The sequence below is a fragment of the Amphibalanus amphitrite genome, unplaced genomic scaffold (assembly GCF_019059575.1).
Source record: "Amphibalanus amphitrite isolate SeventyFive unplaced genomic scaffold, NRLGWU_Aamphi_draft 001108F_arrow, whole genome shotgun sequence".
Taxonomy (NCBI): domain Eukaryota; kingdom Metazoa; phylum Arthropoda; class Thecostraca; order Balanomorpha; family Balanidae; genus Amphibalanus; species Amphibalanus amphitrite.
Genome location: NW_024882602.1, coordinates 45,542 through 70,016, shown reverse-complemented (window position 1 = coordinate 70,016; position 24,475 = coordinate 45,542). Strand labels below are relative to the sequence as shown.

The 24,475-nt window shown below is 50.3% G+C and overlaps 2 protein-coding genes across 8 annotated transcripts in view; one reads left to right on the top strand and one right to left on the bottom strand.

Annotated features, from left to right (window-relative positions):
* Window positions 1–428: 428 nt before the first annotated feature.
* Window positions 429–12,779, bottom strand: LOC122370203 (E3 ubiquitin-protein ligase arih1-like). Of its 3 annotated transcripts, none has more exons than XM_043345602.1 (10): window positions 12,407–12,779; window positions 10,423–10,560; window positions 9,991–10,059; window positions 9,475–9,690; window positions 3,699–3,920; window positions 3,398–3,528; window positions 2,197–2,401; window positions 1,571–1,684; window positions 1,298–1,410; window positions 429–1,182 (listed from the first exon to the last, which is right to left on the bottom strand). In XM_043345602.1, the coding sequence occupies exons 1-10, from the start codon at window positions 12,653–12,655 to the stop codon at window positions 1,098–1,100; spliced, it is 1,542 nt and encodes a 513-aa protein (XP_043201537.1). In that variant the 5' UTR covers window positions 12,656–12,779; the 3' UTR covers window positions 429–1,097. The 3 variants fall into 3 exon arrangements, with proteins under 3 accessions (XP_043201537.1, XP_043201539.1, XP_043201538.1); XM_043345604.1 differs by having other exon boundaries at window positions 10,404–10,560; window positions 12,407–12,775; XM_043345603.1 differs by having other exon boundaries at window positions 10,409–10,560; window positions 12,407–12,753.
* A 471-nt stretch (window positions 12,780–13,250) lies between these two features.
* The window catches only part of LOC122370197 (acetylcholine receptor subunit beta-like 2), a 37,708-nt gene continuing 26,483 nt past the window's right edge, over window positions 13,251–24,475 (top strand). Inside the window, exons 1-2 of one of the 5 annotated variants that reach the window (XM_043345584.1) lie at window positions 13,251–13,360; window positions 21,511–21,624. In XM_043345584.1, coding sequence (XP_043201519.1) covers window positions 13,297–13,360; window positions 21,511–21,624 — 178 coding nt within the window. In that variant the 5' untranslated portion in view covers window positions 13,251–13,296. Of the gene's footprint in view, window positions 13,361–14,290; window positions 14,496–21,510; window positions 21,625–24,475 lie in introns of those variants that run through there. The other 4 variants (XM_043345585.1, XM_043345586.1, XM_043345587.1 and 1 more) reach the window with 4 other exon arrangements.

The window sequence follows — 24,475 nt, the reverse complement described above, 5'->3', positions numbered from 1 at the left end:
CCGTGCACATGTTTGTTACTTCAAATTTGTATTCATCTCCTCGTACAAGTGAGTTTCTGAAGGTTGTATCGACTCACGATCTTCACAAGTATCTTCCTAAGTTCACTGGCTGGTCTGTGTATGTGGGGAGGGACCGTGAAGCACGCCGGAAAACAGGGACAGGGACGGCAGCGGACTGGCCGGATGGTCGCGACATCTACATACTCCAAACCGTAATTTCACCGAGCGTCCGCTCGTGGCGTCTCAGTCGAGCCGTGCGGTCGTAATATATCTTCGCAACGACCCACGGCTCCATGTTTTGTCTCTGGTTTAATTTAACACTGGGGACAGCAACATAATTCCTCCACTTTATCTTCATTTAGAGCTTTGTGGTTTGAGCCAGCCGGCTGATAGAACTTAGTCGGGTTTCGTTTAACAAATAGATGGGCTGTGGCAATAAACGGTTGTATTCAATTACGGTCCCCATTTAACATTCAAGCGGATTCGACATCGGCCCAGTTTCGTCCACAGTGATGTGGAAATATTCGGACATGGAGGCTGTTGGACTATTGCCAAGGTTGTTTATCGTAGTTGAATAATCCAGACATGGAATTTATGGCCAACAAGTAAAGCTGTTCGGGAAATAATTGAAAATTTGACACAGCAAAGTTCCGCTATCGCCAGCCATTATTTACGCTAATGCCTAATAGAAAAAAAATACCGAATACAACCTACAATGCGTTAACTGTTAACACCACAGGAGCGTTTAGATAGGTCATCGATAACATGCAGCTATGATCGCAGTGTTTGTACGACAGATCACAGATATTCACCTCAGCCCGGTTCAGGCGGTAAAGCTCTTCAGCTTCAACACGAACCTCATGCAAAGAGCCATGAGCAGACCTCACCATCAACAAGCGACCCACCTCCCCTTCTTACACGTATTTGGTGAACTCAGGGAGCAACAGATTACGAGACAGAGCTTGCACTCCACTCTCGGCACACAATGTGGGCCAGAGCGACTCGCCTTGACCACTGCAGCCAGCAGACTCGGTGTCCGGCCGACTCAGCGTGGTACAGAACGGTGCTGAGACGTTCCATGACTCGTATCTCGGCGATCACTGCTCGCTGTATACCCACCAGTCGCGCTCGTAGCCCTCCAACACGTGTCCGAGAAGCACCTTTCTGCGGTTTTCACAGTACCTGCCGCCCACAGGAGAAGTCTTTTGAGACGGGACGGGGGTGACGGATCAAAGGAAGGAGGACTGGGCTGTGCGAGGACGCAGCGGGGCTGGAGGAGGGTGACGACAGCTCTCACCTGTACTTGTCCTGGACAGTCTGTTTGATGTCAGCTAGCAGCTGCTGGGTGATGTCCCGCTCCAGGTACTCGGAAAGCAGCTCTGTGCAACGCTCCAGGTCCTTCTGATTCTCCTGAGGGGATGAGGGAAGGAGGTCAGCCATCAATACCGCTTCTGTTCAGAGCCCGGTGGTTTTCCTGAGCGGACGATTATTCGTTGTTCAAATATCCATGGAGTATAAGCCAGTGGAAAAAAGACAGCATCCAATTAGGACAGGCTGGGGTGACACCCACCTCAAAGATGGTGGACTGGTTGTTCTTCTGCAGGTAGTAGGCGAAGACGTAAGTGTACATGAGCGTTTGTCGACAGGAGCATAGCACGTCCACCGCCTTCTTCAGAAACTGCACCTGTAAATGTCACAAATAACATCAACTATCTGGCAAGCAACCAGCTATATGCACTCAGAAAATACTTTGAGAACATTTCTGAATAAAGACTCAATTGAGTGCTAAATAAGCCTCAAATGTATCTGATTTTAAAAACGGTTTCAGTAAGGCTTCCTTTTAGGGCTCATGTACTTTTAGCCCGAATACTGGATTCCAGTGAGACCGAAATCGGGGATCGGGCTGAAAACTGGTTTCATAGTGAGACTAATTTTAAAGCTTGAGCACGAGTAATGGGTACTCACTGAGATCTGTTTCTGCGATCAATGGCGTTGCTCAGAAAGTATTCTCAAAATGTGTGGCCTGTTTTCAATAGGGGACATTAGCTCGAAAGTCTCTAAGACCGAAAATGGAGAAACTGTTTTCTCAGTGTGACAAAGAAAAATCTCATCAGAAATCTAAGTAGGTGGATAAATTCCTGAGAGTGTATCAAAGTCATCCTTCTTCCAGCTATTCTCTGGACCCAGCATTAGTACCTCGATCCAGCTCATGTTGTGCTGCTGCATCTCCTCCATTTTCTGCTGGACGGACGCGTACAGCCGGCTCTCGAAGCGCAGCGACTGACTGTGGTTGATGAAGCGGTTGAAGTAGAACAGGTAGCGGTTGAGGGCGGCGCGCGACAGCTCCTGGGCGTCGCGCGCCGCCCGTGCCTCGGCCTCGTCGAACCGGTTGCAGCTGTACCTGAGGGTGACGACGCAACATAAGCACAGTGCTCCAGAGTCGAAGAAGCCAGTGGCGGATCCAGGGGGGGGGGGCAAAATGGGCATTTGCCCCCCCCCAAACGGCATGATTTTAACATTACGCCTATGGACGATGCATGGAAAGAATCGATAAATTTTTATGGTTTGCCCCCCCCCCAAACCTCTGAGCTGGATCCGCCTCTGGAAGAAGCAATGCTACATCCAATGCCCTAAAACAGTTACATCTGTATTCTGTACCTGAAGATCCTAAAGGGTACTTACATGAAATCGGACAATGAGATATCGGAGACCTTCATTGAAATCAGTTTAGCACATAACAAAAACATGATATGGTGCGTTTCTCCTGAAAGTGGGGTTACCTCAACGCCCACAAAACCTTGTCAACACAGCCGCGGTACCTGATCGATATCTGACGCAGATCTTTTCAGGTGTCAGGATAGGACATAAGCCCAGACCAGGGTAGTGTCATGAGTCTGATATTATGGTACCGTCGCGGGCTCGTGGCCAAAGTTCGGCGGGCCAATGACCGGCTTGGGACGAGTTTGAGGGCTCGTCCATCACCGTGTCCCGAACTCGGGAAATGTGCCGCCAATGCGCCCCAAAGATCGATGTGACGGACGGTAAACTAGCGGCAGAACAGGACGACTTTACAGCCTCACAGGGCGGAGCGACCGGCCGCTGTGACCGGAGTAACAACGGTGGTTTGAAATTCGGGCGCCCGGTACGAATAGGGATGTAAAGAAACTTACGATGTGGTCGCATAGTGGAATAGCAAACCACACGGATACGGCAGTCGAGTTGGCGAAGTCAAAGTCGTCGAAACTTTTCCGGATTTCATAGAACCGAATCGATGCTGCAGTCCGACCGTTACCACCAACGCACGCACAGTAATGGCTCGGGTGCACCGACGGGCTGAGTGCAGTGGCGGCGGTGGGAGAGTAAGGGGGGAGGGGGGCTAGCCGGGCACGTGACTCACCAGGACGATCCGTGCGGCTCCCAGGGTCCGAGGCACACCCAGCAAAAGTCCGCCCGGCAGCTCTGGTTCTTGCAGATCATGTGGTTGCACCCGCCGTCCTTCTCAATGGTGACCTTACACTTTGGACATTCCTGCCGGAAAACGTGGCGAAATGCCGTGCGAATGGTGCAAGTGAATTTTCTTGAATGAAAAACTGATTGTGTAGTTGGTTTCATTCACCTAGATATAGAAACGATTACAATCTCCATCCCTAATGGTCAAGGCTGCCTCTTATGTTCCTAAATATCACAACGTCACATACCTTGGTGTTTGCGGAGAGCCAGTTGAACGTCTCCGAATCGTCGTCGCACTTCTTCCGCCACCGTTTGAGCAGGTGACACCGCACAGGCTCGTGCCACAGGTCGCCACACGCGAAACAGAAGCGGTGTCCACAGCTACAGAGGACTGGCCGGGCGTCCGGATAGGCTACCAGCACCGCGCGGCCGCAATCCGGGCTGGGGCACCAACACAGCCGGCGGTTACACTGCGGACAGCACAGCATAGTCGGCGGTTACACTGCAGGCAGTACAGCGCGTCAGACAACAGTTACACTGCGGACACCAGCACAGTCGGCGGTTACACTGTGCAGTGTGCACAGGCAGAGGTTACACTGCGGACAGTACAGACGGTGGTTACAGCGCAGACGGCGGTTACAGCACAGGCGGCTTACCCGATTTGATTATGATTTTGTCGTTTTATCGGAGACGTGGCTGAAATCATCTGTACCAAACCGCTTACTCACTTTTCCAGGTTACTCTTTGAAACGTTCTGACCGCTCATATGCGCCACTCGGTCACGGTGGTGTCGCCATTCTGTTCCGTGACTCATATGTGCAGAAACCGATCAAAGTCCCTCTCTCTGACGATCCAAACTGTAAGCTAGAATCGCTCTGGTCACTGTTTACCTGGGATAAAAATCGTAGATTAATCATTGCCGCTTTGTACCGCCCGCCTCGTCGCACCGCCGCTGCACTCGATGCCGACTTCACTCTTTTAGAGCAGCAGTATCAGCATGCTCTGATTCATTGCCCAGAGTGTGACGTAGTGCTTGCCGGAGATTTAAACTGTGACTGGCTTGCGGCTGGACCCTCGAAGCGAGCTCTCAGCGACTTTGTATCGAAATATTTTATGTTTCACCACATCAACGAACCGACATTCTCATCCGGCTCTGCCATAGACGTCATCATCACTAACCGAGAGATCGTAGCTCGAAGGGGAACTCGTTTTTGCCATTTTAGCTCTCACCTTTTTACTCGTGTTCTGATCAGTGTCCCTCGTTTTCGTCTCAAGCCACGCGTCGTGCAATGTCGTTCTTTTAAACGCTTCAACATGCAGTCTTTTGATGCGGATTTACTTGCTATCGACTGGTCCTGCGTCTTTGTAGCCTCAAACATTTCTGATGCATGGTCTCATTTTATTCGTCTTTTCGCCCCCATTGTTCAGCGTCACGCCCCTGTCCGAACTGTGAAACTGCGCAACCCCTCCGCTCCCCCCATCTCGGACGACACGCGTCAGCTTCTGGCTGACCGCGCCCGAGCGCTGCGCCTGTGGGGTCACGGGTCTGATGGGTACCGGGAGGCGAACCGTGTGGCCCGCGCTGCCTTCAGAGCAGACAAGCGGCGCCATATCGGACACCGCGTGTCTCAGCAGGGACGTGGGTCTGTCTGGCGCTGCGCGGCTGACACCTTGGGCAGTAAAAAGACAGCGTGCACGATACCACCTACCATCTCCGCCGAACAGATGAACGAATTTTTTGTCCATGTCGGCCCACGCGTTGCCGCCGAGCTCGCCGCGCAGGGTCCGCCCCCCTCACTTCCCCCGCGACTGCCCAGGGTGGGAGCCTGCGCCTTCCGGCTACATCCGATCACGCTCAGCACCCTACATGCCATCATCAGCTCCATGAGCAACTCCCCGTCCCGCGGATCTGACGGACTTTGCATTCGAACCATCAAGCTATCCTTCAACGCCATCAGTCACGTCCTCCTCCATATCGTCAACCTCTCCCTCATCTCCAATATCTTCCCGGAATCCTGGAAGCATTCCCTCGTCCATCCCATCCACAAGTCCGGTGATCCTGCCGATCCTTCCAACTACCGTCCTATTTCTATCATCCCAGTCCTTGCCAAAATAGTGGAGCGGGCAGTTCAGCGCCAACTCTACTACTACCTTTCCTCCAACCATCTCCTCTCCCCAACCCAACATGGCTTCCGTCCGCAGCACTCTACCGAGACCGCCCTCACGTGCGTCACCGACAGCATCCTTGCTGCTACAGATTCTGGGCTTCTCTCCATTCTTTGTCTCATTGACCTTAGCAAGTGTTTCGATGTTATCAGTCATGCTAAATTGCTCGAAAAACTCCAGCTGCTGGGCGTCGACACATCCTGGTTTCAAAATTATCTCTCCCGTCATTCGCAGAGTGTAAGCCTCACTTCCTCTGATGGCCGCGTCAAAATCTCACCTCCTCTACCCATCAACCAGGGCGTTTTTCAAGGTTCTAGCCTCGGCCCTGTCCTCTTCTGCGCGTTTGCCAACGACTTGAGCTTGTACGTCTCCGATGGACTGGTTATCCAGTACGCCGACGACACCCAGGTCTTGGTTTCCGGCCCTAAATCTGCTCTTCCAGCGCTTGCATCGCGCATGGAAAGCACCCTTTCCTCTCTTGGCAACTACTTCCTTGCGAACGGCTTAAAGGGACCCTCCCACCTTAACATTAGATTTGAGTTGAGATAGCCAAAATGGGGTCCCTGGCTCACAATTACCGGTTTCGGCACTCACAACATCGAGAAATGCCTTAAATCGGAAATATTGAATTTCAAAATTGCAGCATTTTGATTCAGAGGGGCTAATGCTTAGGAATACCCCTCTGAATGTGTGACGTCAGCGCAAATATCTAACGATTTTTAAATGTTTGACTGAAACGTTTTGTAGCACGCGGTGGTATATGCTATTTGCGCGCAACATCTGCCGCAAACGCCGCACTTCTAAAATAAAGTCGCTAGAAACAGCGGAGATCCCAAAAAAGTAAACAAAAGTAAAAGTATAATATCTTGAAAACCGCTGAGTATTTTTCGGTGAAATTTGGTAGATATTCGTTTTCGCTCTTTCTGAACCGAGCGACATCACTTTAATGCCAATTCATAAACTTTTTTGAAGGTGGGAGGGTCCCTTTAAAGGTTAACGTAAACAAATTCGAACTCATCACTTTTGGTTCTAGACAAAATTTGCGCAACCTCCCGACGATCAAAATCAGATACCAGGACACGTGCCTGACGCCCAGCACTGAGGTCAAAAATCTTGGTGTGGTCTTCGACCAGCACCTGTCATGGGACGCGCACGTGAGGGCTGTCTCGCGTAGATGCTGCGGTATCCTCGCAACACTATCCCAGCTCCGCCACTTCCTTCCTCCTGACACTCTTCCCGAGATAGTCACCGCCCTGGCCGTCTCGCACATCCGCTATTGCCTCTCTGTTTACGGCAGCGGCAGCGCTGGCAACCTCGCAACCATCCAGAAGCTGCTCAACTTTGCGGCTCGCGTGATCGCGGGAAAACGAAAGTTTGACCGCGTGTCAGCTGTGCGAGACAGGCTGGGGTGGCTCGACTCGTCTCAACTCTTCCAATACCAATCCCTCTGCCTCCTTGACAAAGTCCTCTCCTCTAGCCAGCCCGAATGCATTGCCCGTCAGGTCTGCCTCAACCGGGACCATCATGGCCATGTCCGGCACACCAGACAGGACGATCTCCTGCACATGCCACCCATCCGTTCGGAGGCGGGCCGGCGACGGTTTGTATACCGCTCGCCCCACCTCATGAACGATCTGCCCATGTCGGTGCGGAACCAGCGAGGTCCGCGGTTCAGGCGAGCCCTGAAGGCCCACCTACTCTCGAGACGAGACACGTAATGAACGCGTTTTTTATCATGATGCCGTGCAGGTGGTGTTTTTTTTATCCTGAGCTATATGTATATTTCAGGTTGTGTAACATCGTGAGTGTATATTTTACCCTGCATGTTATGATCCGATTTTATTGACGTGAAGGCCATAATAGCCACTTGTCTTGTGGATGGCTCTTTAACCCGCGCCCCAGTGGCGGTCTCAGCCAACTTCGCCCTAGTGAGGGGGGGGGGGGGCATATGTTACCACCCACCTCTATCTCAAAAACTAAGAGGGCTAGAAAGACGCGGTAAAAAGCAGTCGATAGCTCTCAATGCGTACGTTTGAAAGTATTTCGGTCATTTTTCACCTTAGAGCAATATTGGGGTCACCAGAGGTCATCAAAGGTCAAATTTTGCCAATTGTCATTATATTTCTCAGAAAACATGCCGCTATCTCAGGAACTATGGTAGCTAGAAAAACGGATGGAAAAGCAAACGATAGCTTTTGAACTCTTGTTTTGAAAAGGTTATTATCAATATTGACCTCAGGTCAACGGTTTAGCCTGCAGAGGGCAAAAACTCCAAAAATAGCTGTTTTTACGAAAAGTGTTTTTCGACAATAACTTTCGACTACAAAAAGCCACGACATTTCTATTTTCAGAATCGTGTTCCCCTTGCCGAGACGCGTCGAATGAACTATAATTTGACCTCGAAAGGTCAACTTGAAAATTTGACCTCAGGTCAAGGTCATGGCCTTACCGGCAAAGGTCATGTTGCATATCAGTGGATGCGTCTCAACAAGACAAACACAATGAGACCATCCCCAGCGTTCTATCTCTTTCCAATCGCGAGTTATTGGCAAAAAACTGTTTGTAGCCTCAAGTGACCTCAGATGACCTGTCTAGAGGCTATCAGCAAAAATGACACCTTGGTCATCACGAGTGGACTAAATCATTGTGATTCTGAAATATTTGGACTGTTCCGATGCGTACACACGGATCTAGAGGCATTTTCATTTTTCTCCATTGACTTGTAATGGAAAGGTCACGCCACTGACCTGACCTTAGGTCACGGATATAAAAAAAATCCGAGATATACAAATTGTAGGCGCCCATAACAGCATGCAATCCACCAAGTTTAAAACCTTTCTGACAAAGACTGCAGGCTGGACATGATTGCAAACTTTTTTAGGCTTGGTCAGTTAACTTGACCTGGTGACCTGACCTGACATGACCTGTGGTCAAAAATTTCACACATTACCCAAAATTGATGAACAAAAAGCTATGCCAAGCGGCGCGGCGCTACGCGCCGCGGTTTTTTATTTATACGCAAAAAAACGCGACAGGGTGGTAACATATGCCCCCCCCCCCCCCCACTGGGGCGAAGGTTAATAAACTACTACTACTACTAACACTGTGAACAGAACCGGCGGCGGTTACACTGCGGACACCAGCACAGAAGGCAGTTATATAGAGCAGACGGCGGGTACTCTGCGCCTCTGCAGACACCAGCGCATACGGCGGTTACACAAATCTATCTTCTGACGTGCAATCACGTTATTTTTTTTCGTAGACTAGTAAGTGAAAGAAAGAGGTCGCTCCCGCAATCCCGCACCGCTATAGGCTCAAGATGTCATACCGCAAATTCTGGGTAACACATCATCGATACAAATAGTTCGACTCCGGCCTTCTTCACCACTAGCCCTATATTCTTCCAGCACGCGTGTTTTTGCTAGTTTGTAATTTCTAAAAGCGTTGCGCCGTCGAGAACGCAGCAAGTTAGACTACGTAGTCTGTTTACCTCAGCAGCGAGACGGCTGTTTGGAACGGACAAATCCGATAAACGATCAACTTACGGAGCTCTCAGTTTCCGGGAAGAGGATACGAAGGCACAACAGGCGCTACGAGTGGGCGAAGTATCCCAGCTATGGGGCGAGCGATATACTGGCTCAGCAACGAAATGAGTGAATTATCTTTTACTTGACAAGCCGTTTTATTAAAACAATTTCGTAGTAAAACGCTCTACGCATGGTTCAATTCGCCAGATTTGATAGTTCTCAATCGATATTTTGATACATTTGTACATACTTAAAGTACTCGATGGCTCGAAATCTGAATGGCCATGAGCGTGGACTGTCATCGGGTAATCCACCCCGCGCCGGTCCCCACCTGTACGAATGTGTCGGTGATGAGGCGCTGATATCGGGCCAGCACGCGCGGCTCCGTCACCAGTCGCAGCACCGTCTCGTCGTCGACCAGGATGTCACAGCCGTGAGCGGCGCAGGAGATGGTGCAGCCGACGCCGTCCTCCATCACCCGGGTGGTGAGGTAGCCGGACCAGCAGTCCGAGCAGAACCGGTGACCACACGCCAGGCCGGACATAGCCTGCGGAGGGAGTCAGGACGGCATGGGCTAGATGAACTGCTCATCGTTTGAAGGTTCTCGCTTACATTCTACCAGCTAAGATGTCCACATGCTGACATACGACTTCTCATTTTCATCAGTTGGGCTCAGCCTCTCCTTACTTTACCCCGCAACGGTAAATAAAAATCTTACAGAATGCAAGCGATTTTCATATTAGCCGGTGGTAAAATGGAAGCTCTGACTCTGACAGATGATTCTGAAGAACTGGACTGCGACTGACTCACCAGTGGGGACCGCTCGTAAGTTCGCCCTGCAACTCACCGAAGAGGGCTGCTCGGTGAGGCAAATCTCACACTGTTCAACACCGCCCAACTGGGGTTGACCGGTCGCCTGAAACGAGCTCCCATCAGCAGCCGACAGAGCAAGTAATGTGCTCGTACATGAGTATATAATTGAGCACTTGCATAAGATGAATAGCGACATGTCAACGTACACAAACATGGCATCCGGAAAAGCGAAGTGCCTTGTTCCTAATTATCTGTCGGCGTCAACATTGCACACGAGGCATGGACAAATTGAACATGCTCACATGTGTACGTTTGCTGTTTGCGATTTAGTATCGCATTTACTGCTTCTTAAGGCTAAATAAATTATTTCAAGCATTCCTTGATGTTTATTTACATAGCTTAACTAGCATACGGAAGGACGGTTAAAATTACCCAAAATAAATATACCTTACGTATCGAAGCAGACCTTGTTTGTTATGAAGGGACTGACTACATGAGCTTCCCTGAAGAGCTGTTCTTGGTCCGTATCATAAAATCTTTCCAAAAGCTTGGCCTTGTCCCAGTTGAAATGATTCAAGAGGATTCGTACCATCGTTGTTGGCAGCTGAAAAATAGAGCACTTCAGTATAAAAACTCAAACAAAATGTTGCAACATAAGATATATTGTTAGGCTTAAGAATAGTGGGCCTATTTCACGTTCCGTTTTTTCGTTTTGTCATTTTTTCATTTTGCATTTTTTTCATTTACGAACGAATATTACTATCAACCAAACGATATATTATGCGCCGTGGTAGTGTTGCGCTAAAATAGCGTGATAAAGAGCCACACCACACAGACAATGCCTCATCCACGTGCAAGGGCTCAAGAATATGATATTCCAACCACGCTCGTCTGTACGAGATAAATATGACACTGGTTGTGCAGTGAACATATGTACGGCTTCACTGTGGTTCCGACTGGGAAATATACCTCAGCGAGGACGGCGTGGTTAACACACCAAGCGCAATGCCGTGCCGTTCCAGCCCATGGCACTTTAATCCACCCGCTGAGCGGGCGGCATACATATTGCACTTTCGGGGCCATCAACTGCACCCTGAAGCCGCCGCCGGGTGGACGTGAAATAGTGGCCCGGGCTGCGGTCCAGGCGCCCCGCGACCTCCTATACATACATGCATGCATGCACGACCCCAGTATGTATTTTCTGTGCCACCTGCTGCTCTGGGTCACGTCACTTAACTATACATCGTGGCAACGTAGGTTACATTGGTATGGAAAAAAGGAGAACGTTTTGGTTGGGGAAACACATTGCGGACGGTATGAGAATTCATGCCGGACGGGGTCACACGGCCGCCGCCGGCCGGTCACCTGGTATACATAGGTAGGTATCGAATCCATCAGGTTGGATTTGAATCAGGGTATGAATGAATTGAATCAGGGTATGCGAGTACAGCCACAGCCCACAGCGAATGCGGCCGTAGCCACTGGTCAGTGGTCACTGAACAATGGACGGGGTGGTTACTGGATGCGATAGGCTCCCACGTTGTTATTTGCTCCCGGGTTAATATAAACCGGTTTAACGTAACTTTTGCATCCCGGCCAAAATTGCCGGGTTAACTGTCCCACCGCTCGAGACTGGCGCTAGGCTGGCCGAGCAAAAAAAAAAAGTCAGCGGGTGCGGTGGTAGACGGTAGTCGGTAGATCAACGGGATACAGTCAGTAGTTACGAGGGATACGGTGGGAGCGCGTTAGATATTTGGTGTATGTACAGGTCTCGCGGGTTTTAGCAGTAGGTTTTGCACCTAGAAAATTTAGTGTACTTCAGGCTATATCTTCGTCGTCTTAAGCTTTTAAGTGTTGAAGATGCGATCGACTTGTTGGGTAACAAGCCGGCCATGATCGTGTAAAATGGCTTCATCGTAGATCGATTAGTTTCTGAGATATAACCGGAAATGTAAAAGTGCAAAACCTACCGCTTAATCTCGCGAGACCTGTACATACATAGATGGGGAAGGGAGCCGACCGTTCCCCTTTGACCAAAACGCAGAAAATGGGCGGAACGTTTCAAGCAGCGATGGAAATGTAGTTAGAAAAAAATGCATGCTTTACCGATTGCTAGACATTACTTCGCCATTTGTAATGGAATTTTGATTTAAATGACGAATGCTTAGATCGCATAAAGTGCTGGAAAGGCTTTAGCATTCGCCACCCCAGTGACGTCATCTGATCGCGTTTCAACTTTCAAGTCAGCTGACAAAAGTCATGCATACCAAAGCGATCCCGAGACCTGTTTTTTGTCAACAATTTTAGCGAATCCAATATGCAAATACGTACCACTGCTTCACTTCAAACGCAATAAATTTAAAATTAGTTCGTCAATCTAACGAATATAAGCAATTGCAGATCTATCGGCAATCAAGGGAGACACAATCTCCAGCCAGCCAAGGCCTTACCTTCATGATCTCGTTCACTTGATTGATCTCCGCAAGCATGAATTCTACTAATTCATCGGCAGAAAGAACATCAAAAATATATTCATCGTCTTCTTGATTTCTAGATTCAGACGTCGATGCTTGCGGCTCCGGATGATTGTTGAGATTGATCTCATCCTCGCTGGACACATTCCTAGAATCAAGCTCGCACATCGAATGTTCGTCTCCAGATCCTTCATTATATGGAATAGACCCATTATTGAAGTTCATGACATGACACTTTGGAGGACATCAGCACACAATGATACATTAATTTCCCTTATCTATTCCCACGCACGCCATCACCCCAACTCCTAAATTTTGTTTATGCCGCGGTGCCATTGGTGAATCAGCTGATTCAGTGCTGCCACCTTTTCTAGCGGAAATTTTGCGAAAACTTGCGAAATTTCTCAAGACATAAAAGGGTCATCATTGGTTCTGCAATTGCTTACTTTATGCTTAGGTTTATTGCTAGTTGGAATGACAGTTACCTATTTCGAATTTCAATGGCTATGCACGCTTCGATAAACTGGATAAAGGCAAAAAGTGGCAACAAAATCGGGTTCCGATGGCGATGTCTATGCCCGATCTTAGGAAGATATCGTGTAAATTACTGCTAACATAAGAATCGAGGAAGAGGGAGGTCCCAGCCCACAAAGTACCCTCCCGTGTGCGCTGCCTCTGCTCTGCCTGCCAGCTGTCGCCGCCGGCTGCTGGTCCCCGCTCTGCCCTCTCCCGTCGATCAATGGTTGGGAGTGGCGTCAGGTGCTGCCGCCTGGCGGGAGGCTGCCGAACTACGACGAGCGGCGGCGGCTCGCCGGGCTGGGAGTGGGGCGGAGAGCGGCGGCGGCGGTCGGCAAGGCGGCAGCGACATGCAGCGGCGCGGTGGCTCGAGTACCGCGGTCGTGCTTCTGCTCCTGGTGGCGGCGCTGATCGGTGAGTACCTCGGCCAGACGGTGACCGCCCAGGACCAGAGGACGAGGTACGGGCGACGGCGCGGGTCAGACTCAGGGTATATTGAGTGAAGACTCACCGGCTCCGGCTGCCTATAGGACGGCAAACAGAACGGTTTGTTGCGATGCTGCATGCATGTGCGCTGCATGCGTTACAAGCGCATTGAGACCATTCGGCGCATCCGCTGCGACTCTTGGTGCTCCCTTCCTTTTTGCAACCCCTCAGATGCTATGACTTGGCTGCGAAACGTTCAGTTGGATCTGGGTCACCTAACCGACCGCCGGATGCTCCCCGCGTACCCAACGAAGCAGCAGCGACCGCTCTGAGGCAAATGGACCGTCGACGTCAGAGGTGTTGGATGGGCGCTAGTCGGGGGCTCGTAGAGTCGTTAGACTGGAAAAGGGAGTTTTAATACGCTTCATTCCGGTTACGTGCACTACTAGACGTCTCGTCATGTTCTACATAAGTCGAGCGCGACTATAGGTACTGGCCAGAGTAAATTCGTCCTTTTTATCCTTAGGACGAACTCACCATCATCCTTGATGACACCTTCCTGTTTCGGGACGACGGCTTCCAAGCTGGAACCACAGGACATGCTCCTCAGGAGTGACCGTTTCAGTGGCTGAGTGGTCTGCCCCACCGGAACATGCCCGTCCCAAGGGACGACTGACGAGCTCAGTCACTGCGACTCACTCATCCGTCTAGTCTGCCCAATGTCTTCCCTAGCTGTCTCCTGTCATCCGATGTCCCGTAAGAAATGTTAGTTAAGTAGCACCACACACTTGCTCATATCACCCGGGGTCGGGTCCGGGAGCGCGCTGGTCAGTGCCGGCGCGGGGCAGTGACCTGACCTGACCGCCGGAGGGGCCATGACGTCATCGGCGGGCGGCCACGCGCTGGGGTGTCGGGCTCACTTCAGGCAGCGCGAGTGAGCCGGCCAGGTCGGGATGGCTGTGTTTGTGACGGAGGTGATAGCAGCTCACAGCCTTTTCCACCCACCTACCCGGCCCCATCTCAGCAGTGCATTCCTTCTCTCAACTGTTTTCTGTTTCGCCTCAGTGCACTCGGTCGCCCGTGTCTCTCGCTCCGTTCGTCAGAATGCGAGAGGGAAGGTCAGGTGAGAGAAACGGGTGGGGGGGGGGGGGCGATCATCAGCTAACGGTGACTGGTGAGTGACTGAAGCTGATGATGTTCACACCTTCACGGGATTGACCTAAAGATAGCAACGTGCATGGTCTAAACGGGTCCTGTAGAAAAAAGACTCAGCAAAAGAAAGCTAACATGCATAGTTTGCGTCGCGCTCAACAATGTTCAACTCGCAAAAGGCCGAACTTTTGGAACAACTATGAGCAGTTAGCTGAAGTTTTATATAATGACGTCATGCTCTATGATTTGTGGCGTATTAATTTCGAAGTAATTTTAATAGACGTTATTGACCGAGCCCTGTCTTGGTCTGCAGAGGTGCGGAAACCCGACTGATAATGGGAAACAGCGCGTGTAATATAACAGAGGCTCGGTCACGTCAGTGTGCATTGCGGGCCGCGCCGCGGCGCGGTGGTGATGGTAACATACCGTTTGCTGATACTTCTGATGCTTACCTATACCAACCGGGAAGTGCCCTGTGTCATAGCTATCCGTCTTTTTGCAGCCACCAATGACAGCCGAGCTATACATTTGGTCTTACCCGATATGAGCTCATACACGTATCCAATGGCCGTCTACATTGTTTGTCTTATACCTATCTTACACACCTTGCCATAGTTATCTCAAGCGGTTTGCTGCAAGTGCATTCTTACGGCTAAGCTAGGGGACTGACAACCCGTCGCTGTTCGGTCCCTTATGAAGCAAGTGTTTTGTGGACAATGAACACTCAACAGTCTGTCCTTTCCCACCGCACTGCGACGAATAATAAAACTTAACTTTCAGACGGATTTCAATTTAACCAATCATCAGGCAAAGGCTCAAAATAATTGTATCAATATCATGCCAGCTTACAGCAACAATACTTATGTCCCCTGACCCTCCCATATCCTTCATACCTCATCACCAAGACTCTTACCTCCCGAGTCACGTCATTTAACATGGCCTTATTGTGGAAGGCCAATCTTCTTTGGACTTGTTACGGAAGTCGGCACCCTCTACATCAGTGGTCGGCAGGTCATTCGGGGTCGTGCCCCCTTTTTGGGCGCCAGGCAGGGCCATTACCCCCACCTACCAGACCCCATTGCTGACACAACTAAGTTTACTGAAATTCCATACCGTCCTGGAACTCTTTGGGTGTTTGTGCATTTCCAATGCATCAAATTTAAAACAACACTTCCTCCATAAAACATTTAATGCCTATATCCCAGTAGCGGCGGAACACCTTCAATTAAGGGGGAGGGGGAGCACTGCCGACTTTTGGTCCCATTCTTTCCATGCAACGCCCATAGGGCTAATGTTAAAATGCAAAAATCAAAGGGTGCACGGTGCCCCGGTGCCCTCCCCGTTCCGCCGCCTATGCTATATCCCATTAACCCTTGTACGTATAGGGGCGGCGGGTGGTTTTTCGTTAAAAGCTAACGTAAAAGGCATTGGATCACGACCAAATTGTACCCTCGAGCCCATCATTTTTTTTTTTTTCGCCAGCCCGGAAAATATAATGACCTGAGACCAGTTTTACCAACAGAAAAATAACCGGCTGCCGGAATTTTTGCCTCAAGACCGCTTCACATACGGAGCGTAAACGCGATGGGCTCGTAAGCGGATAGGGCTTTACCGTTTACGTTCCATATGTGAAACGATCTTTAGGCAAAAATTCCGGCAGGCGGCTATTTTTCTGTTGGTAAAACTGGCCTCTGGACCCATAATGACCGTTGGCTTATGAGCTTTTTCTGGAGATCATCTTGAGCCATAAAATCTCACTTCAAGAAGTTATAGCGGGTCCCGATTTTCTCGACACTTATCATTGCCCTCTTGAATGAGACGGAATGACCAAAGACCTTAAAAATGGGCAGCAGCGGCTTCCTATGGTCACGGGTAGCACGCTCGTCTTTTTTATGCACAGCTCCATATCAGAGTCCGAGAGGCCGCGGGGGTCCGATCGACTCCTCCCCCTTACGTTAGCGGCTGTTGAAACGCCAACAGACGGGCGACGGTTAAAAGTTGCAGCTGCTTTTGAACGACTGTACGGAGGGGTGAGATGGTGAGGCGAGCAGGTACGTGAAAATTGGTATCTAATCAATGTGTGCTGTGCCTTTGGCCTGGGCTAATCTTTGAACCCTGGGATGCAACAGTCACGATGGCTCCATCACTGGAGCTACAAACTCTAAAAAGATAGGCTTTCTCAGAATCCCTCATTACCCCCACCGAAAGGGCTCCATTACCCCCAAAGGGGGCATGCCCCACCATTTGCCGACCCCTGCTCTACATGCATCTCAGACTGGTTGTTCTGGTCTTCACTCCGTCCGAATGAGATATTCGGGATAGACGACAAAGTTTGGAGACGAACGCTGCATTTAAACGCATCGAGTTTGGGCATCGACTAAGCTATAGTTGCGGGATACGGACTCTTCTCGAGACTCTGCTCTCGAGTTGAGTTATCATGCAATGTAGCCTCTAGCACCGACTGTTTAAATGATATCAGGTATAGCGCTGAAATGTGTGACCAGCGAGCTCATTGCTCAATATTTAACTTTTTCTGAGAAGCAGTAGTTACCTCCTGGTATATCAATAACCTGCATTTGGGTAAGCATTTCTGGAATACCTGCGGTATATCTTCACATCTCTGAAACCATACGCCTTGCTTGTAATTTTGGTTCCTGGCCTTAACGCCGATAGTTATACGTGAAAGCCAAAAGAAAACCGTCCTCCCGTTCTAGTGATATGTCGAGCCGAGTTATCTCACATCTGCCATGACGCTATCATCTACTGGAACCAGTGAGAAGACCCAGCCGAGGGAGACCCGTCATTATACCTGGACGCAATTTCAGCGTGCACGCGCTGATCTCACGCACACAGTGCGGTACGCAGCGACACGCCTCGTCATTGGCCGCACGAAGATCGGCACTAAGATAGATAGATAATGTATTAAGACCTTCCATGACATGGATTATATAGCGTCTACGTCAGTACAAAAGTGATGGTTAAAACACATCAATACAATACACTTCGTGTGATAAAAGGCGATAAATGAGACAGTAAAAAACGGCCGTTGCTATAAAATCGCACCCAATCTAGGTGAGCTCCAGCTACATCGTAGCATTCAGAGCCTTCACCGCACGGTAGAGGAAACTGCGCTTGGCAAACTCAGTCCGTACTCGGGGTAGTTCAGCCTGCCCGCTCTCACTGGCGCGTGTGCGGCGAGAGGACACATCGGACCGCGCCAACACTCGGCGGCGCAGCATTTCAGGAGCGTCGGGGCAGGTGATGAGACGGCGCATGGTGGCAATATCACGTTCAGCTATCATCTCCTCGATACTCAGCCACCCTAGATCGCGCAGCGATGGCGTGACGTGTTCACGTCTGCCGAGGCCGGTCACAATGCGGACACCGAAGTTGATGGCCTTTCGCAGGCGCTGCCTTTGGGTTGCATTACACCCTCCCCACACTGTTAAACAATAACGAATGTGGGGGAAAACGAGACACTCTATCAGAAGTTGCCTGACACATTTTGGTAGTTTGTGCCTATTACGCGCAAGACTCACTAGCACGCAGTAGCACCGTTGGACGACTGAGCTAATGTGACAGCTCCAAGACAAGTGTTGGTCAATGACGACACCCAGGACTTTGACACTATCTTTGGGAGGAATTTCATCGCCGCCGAAGTGAACGGCAAAGTCCGAACGGACTGTCTGACGGGAAGATCTTAAAATGGTCATCTCTGTCTTAGTCGGGTTGATTTTAAGCCGATTTTGTGTGAACCATTTGAGTGAAATAGCGAGAGAGCTTTCAATGCGCGTTTTAAGTGCTTCAAGGTTAGATGGGATGTCAGCGTCAAGGAATTGGGTGTCGTCAGCATACATCACGATCCTACCATGGGGTATGTGTTGTGGCAGGTCGTTCGTGAAGAGGATGAACAGCACGGGGCCCAAAATGGATCCCTGGACCACTCCATGCGTAACATCCAGCGAGCACGACCCGCCCCGCACAGTCTGCGTACGCCCCCGCAGCCGGCTGCGAACCACTCGCTAAAGTGAGTGCGGTCACACCGATCAATGCGAGGGCACGGGCGACCCCAATGCGACCCCTGACCTCTGCCGGGCCAGCTGTGTAGTCGGGTCACATCTCTTCTTGGAGCGGTCCCGCGGGCCGGCGACGCGACGGTTTGTGTCGGGCGGGGCGGGGCGGGACGGCAGGCGGACAGAGGCGGGGGAGGGGCGGGGGAGGGTGGGACGTGACGGGAAGGCCCTGGTGGTTGACGGGAGGCGGCTGACGGGCTGACAGAGACCGGGACACTGTCGCTGGTGGGACCCCAATACGGCTCCATGGGGACACTGGCGGGATCGGTGGGACCATTGCGTCGGTCGGATGCCCGGTTAGACTTGATGGTACGGGAAATTGGTCGATTCTGAGACGGAGTGATGCGTTTCCGCTGGCCACTGTCACCAGAAGAGTGAGCGATAAGCGTCGCACGACTCTAATTTAGCTGAAGCAATTTTCCGCCTTTTGCTGAGATCCAGTGGCGACTGTTGCCTAAATCCGGCTATTTACTGCCGATAGTGGCACATGATCTTCCACTCCTGAATTTGAATCTCACCAGTACTCGGCAGCGGAGTCATAAGCTCGTTCACGCTCTTGTTCATTGAGTGCCGTTCGTCGAATAATCATCGGCTAGAATCAAAGTCGCATTCATTTCTATGCTCGTTATTCAGTTATTGCCTTGGCTGTATAGCCGATTCGTCCAGCTTGAGCCGATAGGATGTGTCTATTGTAGTCCGAGTGACGACTGTTGCGCGCGTCATTAGTTCTGTCCTTTTTAATAGGTATAGGTTTATCCTTATAGCAAGCCTTTCATATCTATGATTGCTGTGAGCTGTCGAACAGAAAACACCCGACAGACACGTAGCACAAGACAAACGTTGCGAAAATAAGCCTAACTAGTTTTGCTTGCCCGCATGATCTGCACGCTTCAGTTGTGTCTGCCGAAACTGGCAGAGCCGCAGACATCTGAGTCTGTCTGTCCCCAACTACCGCTAAACCCATAGGCGCGGGAGCCGGGGGGGGGGGCAGTGGGGCAGCTTGCCCCCCCCCCTCCCAACTCTGGGGCCGTGGGGGCGGTGCCCCACAGTTTGAGACGGAATACCACACTTTTTTGCAAATGTTTTATTTTTTGTTGAAAAAGCCGAGGGGTGAAAATTAAGTGGCCTAAAACCGGCGAGAAAACTAGATTTGGAGGTAGGGGAGAGCGGGGAGAGTTGTATCATGTCCAAGTTGTATCAGGGCGAATTGTGCCAAACTTATCCAATAGATAGCGCTCGGGACACGACCAGCCGACGTGGTTTTCCGGGCGCAATATTTCCCTGTTCTATCGTGTGGCTGGGTGGACGCGTCTCGAGGTGAGAGCCGATTTTATGTTTTTTTAATGTCATTCTAAAAAAATGAGCTGCAAGAAAATGTGTGTTTTGGGCATTTAGATGTGCACGAATTTGAAAGATCTCCGTAGCGGTGGTGAGTGTAGGTTCTAAGGCTGCGTGAGTGAAAATGGATTTCTCCAGCTGTCCGCTGTTTTTGAGCACGAGGATGTTTTTTTCCAAGATGGCGGCGACGTGCATGTTGTATCAGAGCCGGGTGGGGTATGTTGTAACATGTATGTTTGTATGGGCATGTTGCTTTTGATCGCGAAAGCTAGGCCCTGTCTCGCGTTTGTAGGTAGCTAGTCAATACTCGTTCCATTTCGGCACAATGTGTTGGCTTCTTTGCTCCTAACGGGCCACTTTTGCATCTAGTCTGTTGATGTTTCGTTCGTTTCGATGTTTCGTTCGGATTGCATTGACCTAAGTTTGGTCTAATAAAAGTGAAGTTTTTGAGCATATACATTGTATTAACCCCATTTAATGTTGTTGTTATGTTCAAAACCAGTAGCAAGCACACTCCCTGAAACGTGAAATATATAGTGATACAAATTACCCCACCATGTGATACAACTCACCCAAGCCATGGGGCAAGTTGTATCAAAAACATTGTTCTATTCGGCAGACCGTAGAAGAAAAACTGGTAGAGGTAGCGGAAAAGTTACTTTGCACAAAAAAGCAGAAGAATCAAGGAAGGAGATAGTATGGAAATAATGAGTTTATCACGGATAGTTACGAGGTTATGGGTCTCGGAGTAAAAACTGATACAACCCACCCCACTCTCCCCTACCCTAGGCTGATCTCTATTATGGTGTGCCCCCCCCCCCCCCCCAGTCGGAAAGTAGTTCCCGCGCCCCTGGCTAAACCCTACGATATGCATGTTGATAATCCTCACTAAACCCTAGAATGCATGGTTCATTGCTTATTTCTCTTTCCGTCCTCTGGGAAGGCTGTTGTGGCTAAGTCTGGCTGTGTTTAGCCGTCATCTCTTTACTTTTATTCATAGTTGCTTTCTTTTGATTTGATCGTTTTGTATGTTTTAGTTTTTATTGGAAAGCAATGTTTGCTATTTTTAACCTGTGTTCAAGCATATTTGTTTTGTTTTTGTGTGCTGCTCGCGCTTTTCACGGTTGCCAGGTTAGCTTTATGTGCATCCCTTTCTATGATTTAGAATTCGGAATAAGGCGAACACTTCTAAACCTATGCCCCGTAATTTGGCACGCCATATCTTAAAATGCTAAGGAAAGAATTCAAGATTGTTAGTGGATCATCATTGGTCGAAACTGACGAATCGGATGTGGAAAAGGGCAGGAGGTGGCTCTGTAGTGCCATTTTCATAAAATCCTGCTCAGAGTGGCACTCATACCACATACACCCGCTCAACGATTTGCACAATTTTCGAAAGCTAATTGATGGCAAACCTTGAAGGTTCTCCATCAAATTTGTACTAATTATAGTTTGATAACTTGTGACGAACTGAAAGGGTTCGCCTGATTCCGAGTTCCGGAAGATAGATTGGAATGCGCATATACCCAGCCTGCCGACCGTCTTTGTGTGCGTTATGTTTGTGTATTTGCGCAGGTCGGCGCACCGGTTGGCTCGACTCTCGCGGAGAAGCCCCGGAGCCCCACCCGCTGGCCGTCGGCCCGCCCAATGATCCGTCTGAGCGCGTGGGTGGCGGTGTCCAGACTGGCGGTATGTATGTAACAGCTCTTGGGGTGGATATTTTTGTCAAACATTGCTCTGTTTGTTATTTTTCTTTTTTCATTTATTCATTACAGTAAACATTTCCAAGTGGATGGCTACGACCTACGTCACCAAAACTTCGCCCACTCTCTGTCTATATCGGGTGGGATGCTCTTGACAGTCGGAGGAACGCGTTCTCAGCAGACGGTGAAATGTATTCCCGGAGGTCTAAGAGTTCATTAATTTAGGACGGACGTTCTGAGTGGCTCGTATCCTCAGTCTGAGACGACACATCGTGTCCACTGAGCTCAGTGAGCAGTCGGCACGTCAGGAACCAACGGCCGCTCATACTGGACACGACAGGACTAAATCAGAACACCAGCTCTATCCTATATGGCTGGAATTTACACAGGCTTGGACTGGCTCTGTCACTTTCTGATCGAAGTTCTTTATCAGACAAATATGCTCCAAAGTATTTGGTTTTGAGTATCATTGGCTACATTTTCCATGCCAAAATGCCGCCGCCCCAGCACGGTCACCACAACCATGATATCCAGGCTGATTTCCCCTCGGGATGTGTTTCACAGCAGTCGCACTGCTGTGACTGTGACTACGTGACTGGGACTGTGCGATGACTATGTGACTGTGACTACTGGCTGCGACTGTGTGAGACTGCGACTATGCGACTGTGACTGCGACTGTGGCTCTGAGACTGCGACTTCCGCCTGTGCCTGTGTGTGACATGACTGTGACTACCGCCTGTTCCTGTGCGTGACTGTGACTACCGCCTGTGACTGCGTGTGACTGTGACTGCTGCCTGTGCGGTGTGCCTGTGTGTGACTGTGACGGACGTCGTCGCCCGCCCTTCACAGTGACCGGACGTAATCCATTCCACTGACGGATGGCCGGCATTGTCGGCTGCGACGGCCGGCTCGGGCGCACGCGCCACGCGTCGACGCCGTCGCTCGTCGCCGCCCCGGGGCCGCGCACTGTCCAGGGGCAGCCTGTTTGACGACGGTCAGGGAGGGATATGGGCCTTTATGAGGGTCAGATGGAGATTGAGGATGGCCTGATGGTGGCTGTATGAAGGAGACGGAATCGCCGGGAAGTCTGCGGATTATCCGGACCGGGTGCCCAGAGAGTAGCCCGAGCCATTATCGTTGTTATGATCAGTATCATGGCAATCGTTCATGACATCATTATTCCCATAGCTTTGTGGAATGGCAGCTTTCATTGAGACGTCAATCTATAAAATGGCTTTAACTATTCTGGAATTATTTCGCTTTATTCAGGGGGCTTAAATTGACTTTTCGTGAATAGTGTCACACAGATAGCATGCGCTGCTTGTCATGGAAATTCGTATGCCTAATGCAATACATAGCATAAATATTTTACACGAAAAATCGGTGTGCATCATTGTTAAACGCGCAGTTTACCTGAATAGTGTTCAATTGTGTTTTCTAAAGCATGTGCATTTATATTTCATTCCTTTGCTTCAAGTCTACATACATAATCTCTTTATGCTTTATATACCCCGTCCTCGCAGTGTAGTTATGCCTACTGGGTACTCAGCAAGAAGTCATGAATAGCAGTACACAGCATCTTTCCCGTTTTATTTTTTTATTATTTTCTGATATCTCACTGTTTTTCGTCTGTGTCCTCTCCAGCCTTATTTCTACTGTTTTCAACCTTCCTCCTTTCCGATATCAATCTCATCCTCCATATCCCTTCTTCATCATCTCGTGGGTCTCTGGAGAAAACAGGCTTAGCGCACTCCGGCTCCATCTGCGCCCCCGTCGCGTCCCACTTGGTACACAAGCTGGGCGGATTTTCGCTCGCAGCTCGTCAGGTGCCGTTTGGCGACACTCGTTCGCCGTTCATTATATCGAATGGAGCAGACCAGCGGCCAGTGACGTGGTTTTACGGCCGATTCGAGGGCGGCCGTCGCTGCGTCGCCTCAGTCCGCGGGGCTCCATTCGACCCGCTATCGCGCCATTCATCTTGGCGGTCCCCAGCCGCCGCCGGTCTCGCTCCGAAGGCCAGCTGAGTCGGCACAGCGCGGACCGACCGACCGACCGACCGACCGACCGACCGTCCGACCGACCGAACTGCACACCGACCGACCGACCGACCGACCGACCGACCGACCGACCGACCGACCGAACTGCACACCGACCGAATGGCTGACCGGTAAAGCGACTAACCGACAAAACGACAGACCCACCGACCCAGAGACTTACCGAACGTCAAACCGACAGACTGACAGACCAACAGACCGACTGACCAACAGATCCGCCGAACGACCGACATAAAGGCCGACCGACCGACCGTCCGACTGACCGTCAGACCAGTAAATTAACTAACTGACTGACCAGCTGAAATACCAACCAACCGACCAGCAGTTTCACTGACCGACAACCCAACGACGGACAGACAGATCGACAGAAAGGCAGACTCAACACGAACCATGTTTCACGGCATCATCACCCGAGGAGGGAATTACTTCACTCTCAACCAAGCAGCGATTTTCGAACACCCTTTAGAAATTAAACGGGCTGACAAGTTCCCGACACTTGGAAACGAGAAGCTTTATGATTCACTCATACAATCAATGAATGTAATACGGAGCGCAAGTGTAAACTTTGGACAAAAGATCAGACGAAGTTTGTGATATTTCTTGGAAAAGTTTTATGAACGCAAGTTATAAGTTTCTAGGAGATGGATATGGACACGGGTCTCTGACATTGACACGGACACGGATACGAACACTGGCAGGGATACGAGCTGATGATTATGGCCTGGGCCAAGGCCAGGCTCTGTCCAGACTTCAGACGTGACGTAAAGTAGCTGGTCCTCCATT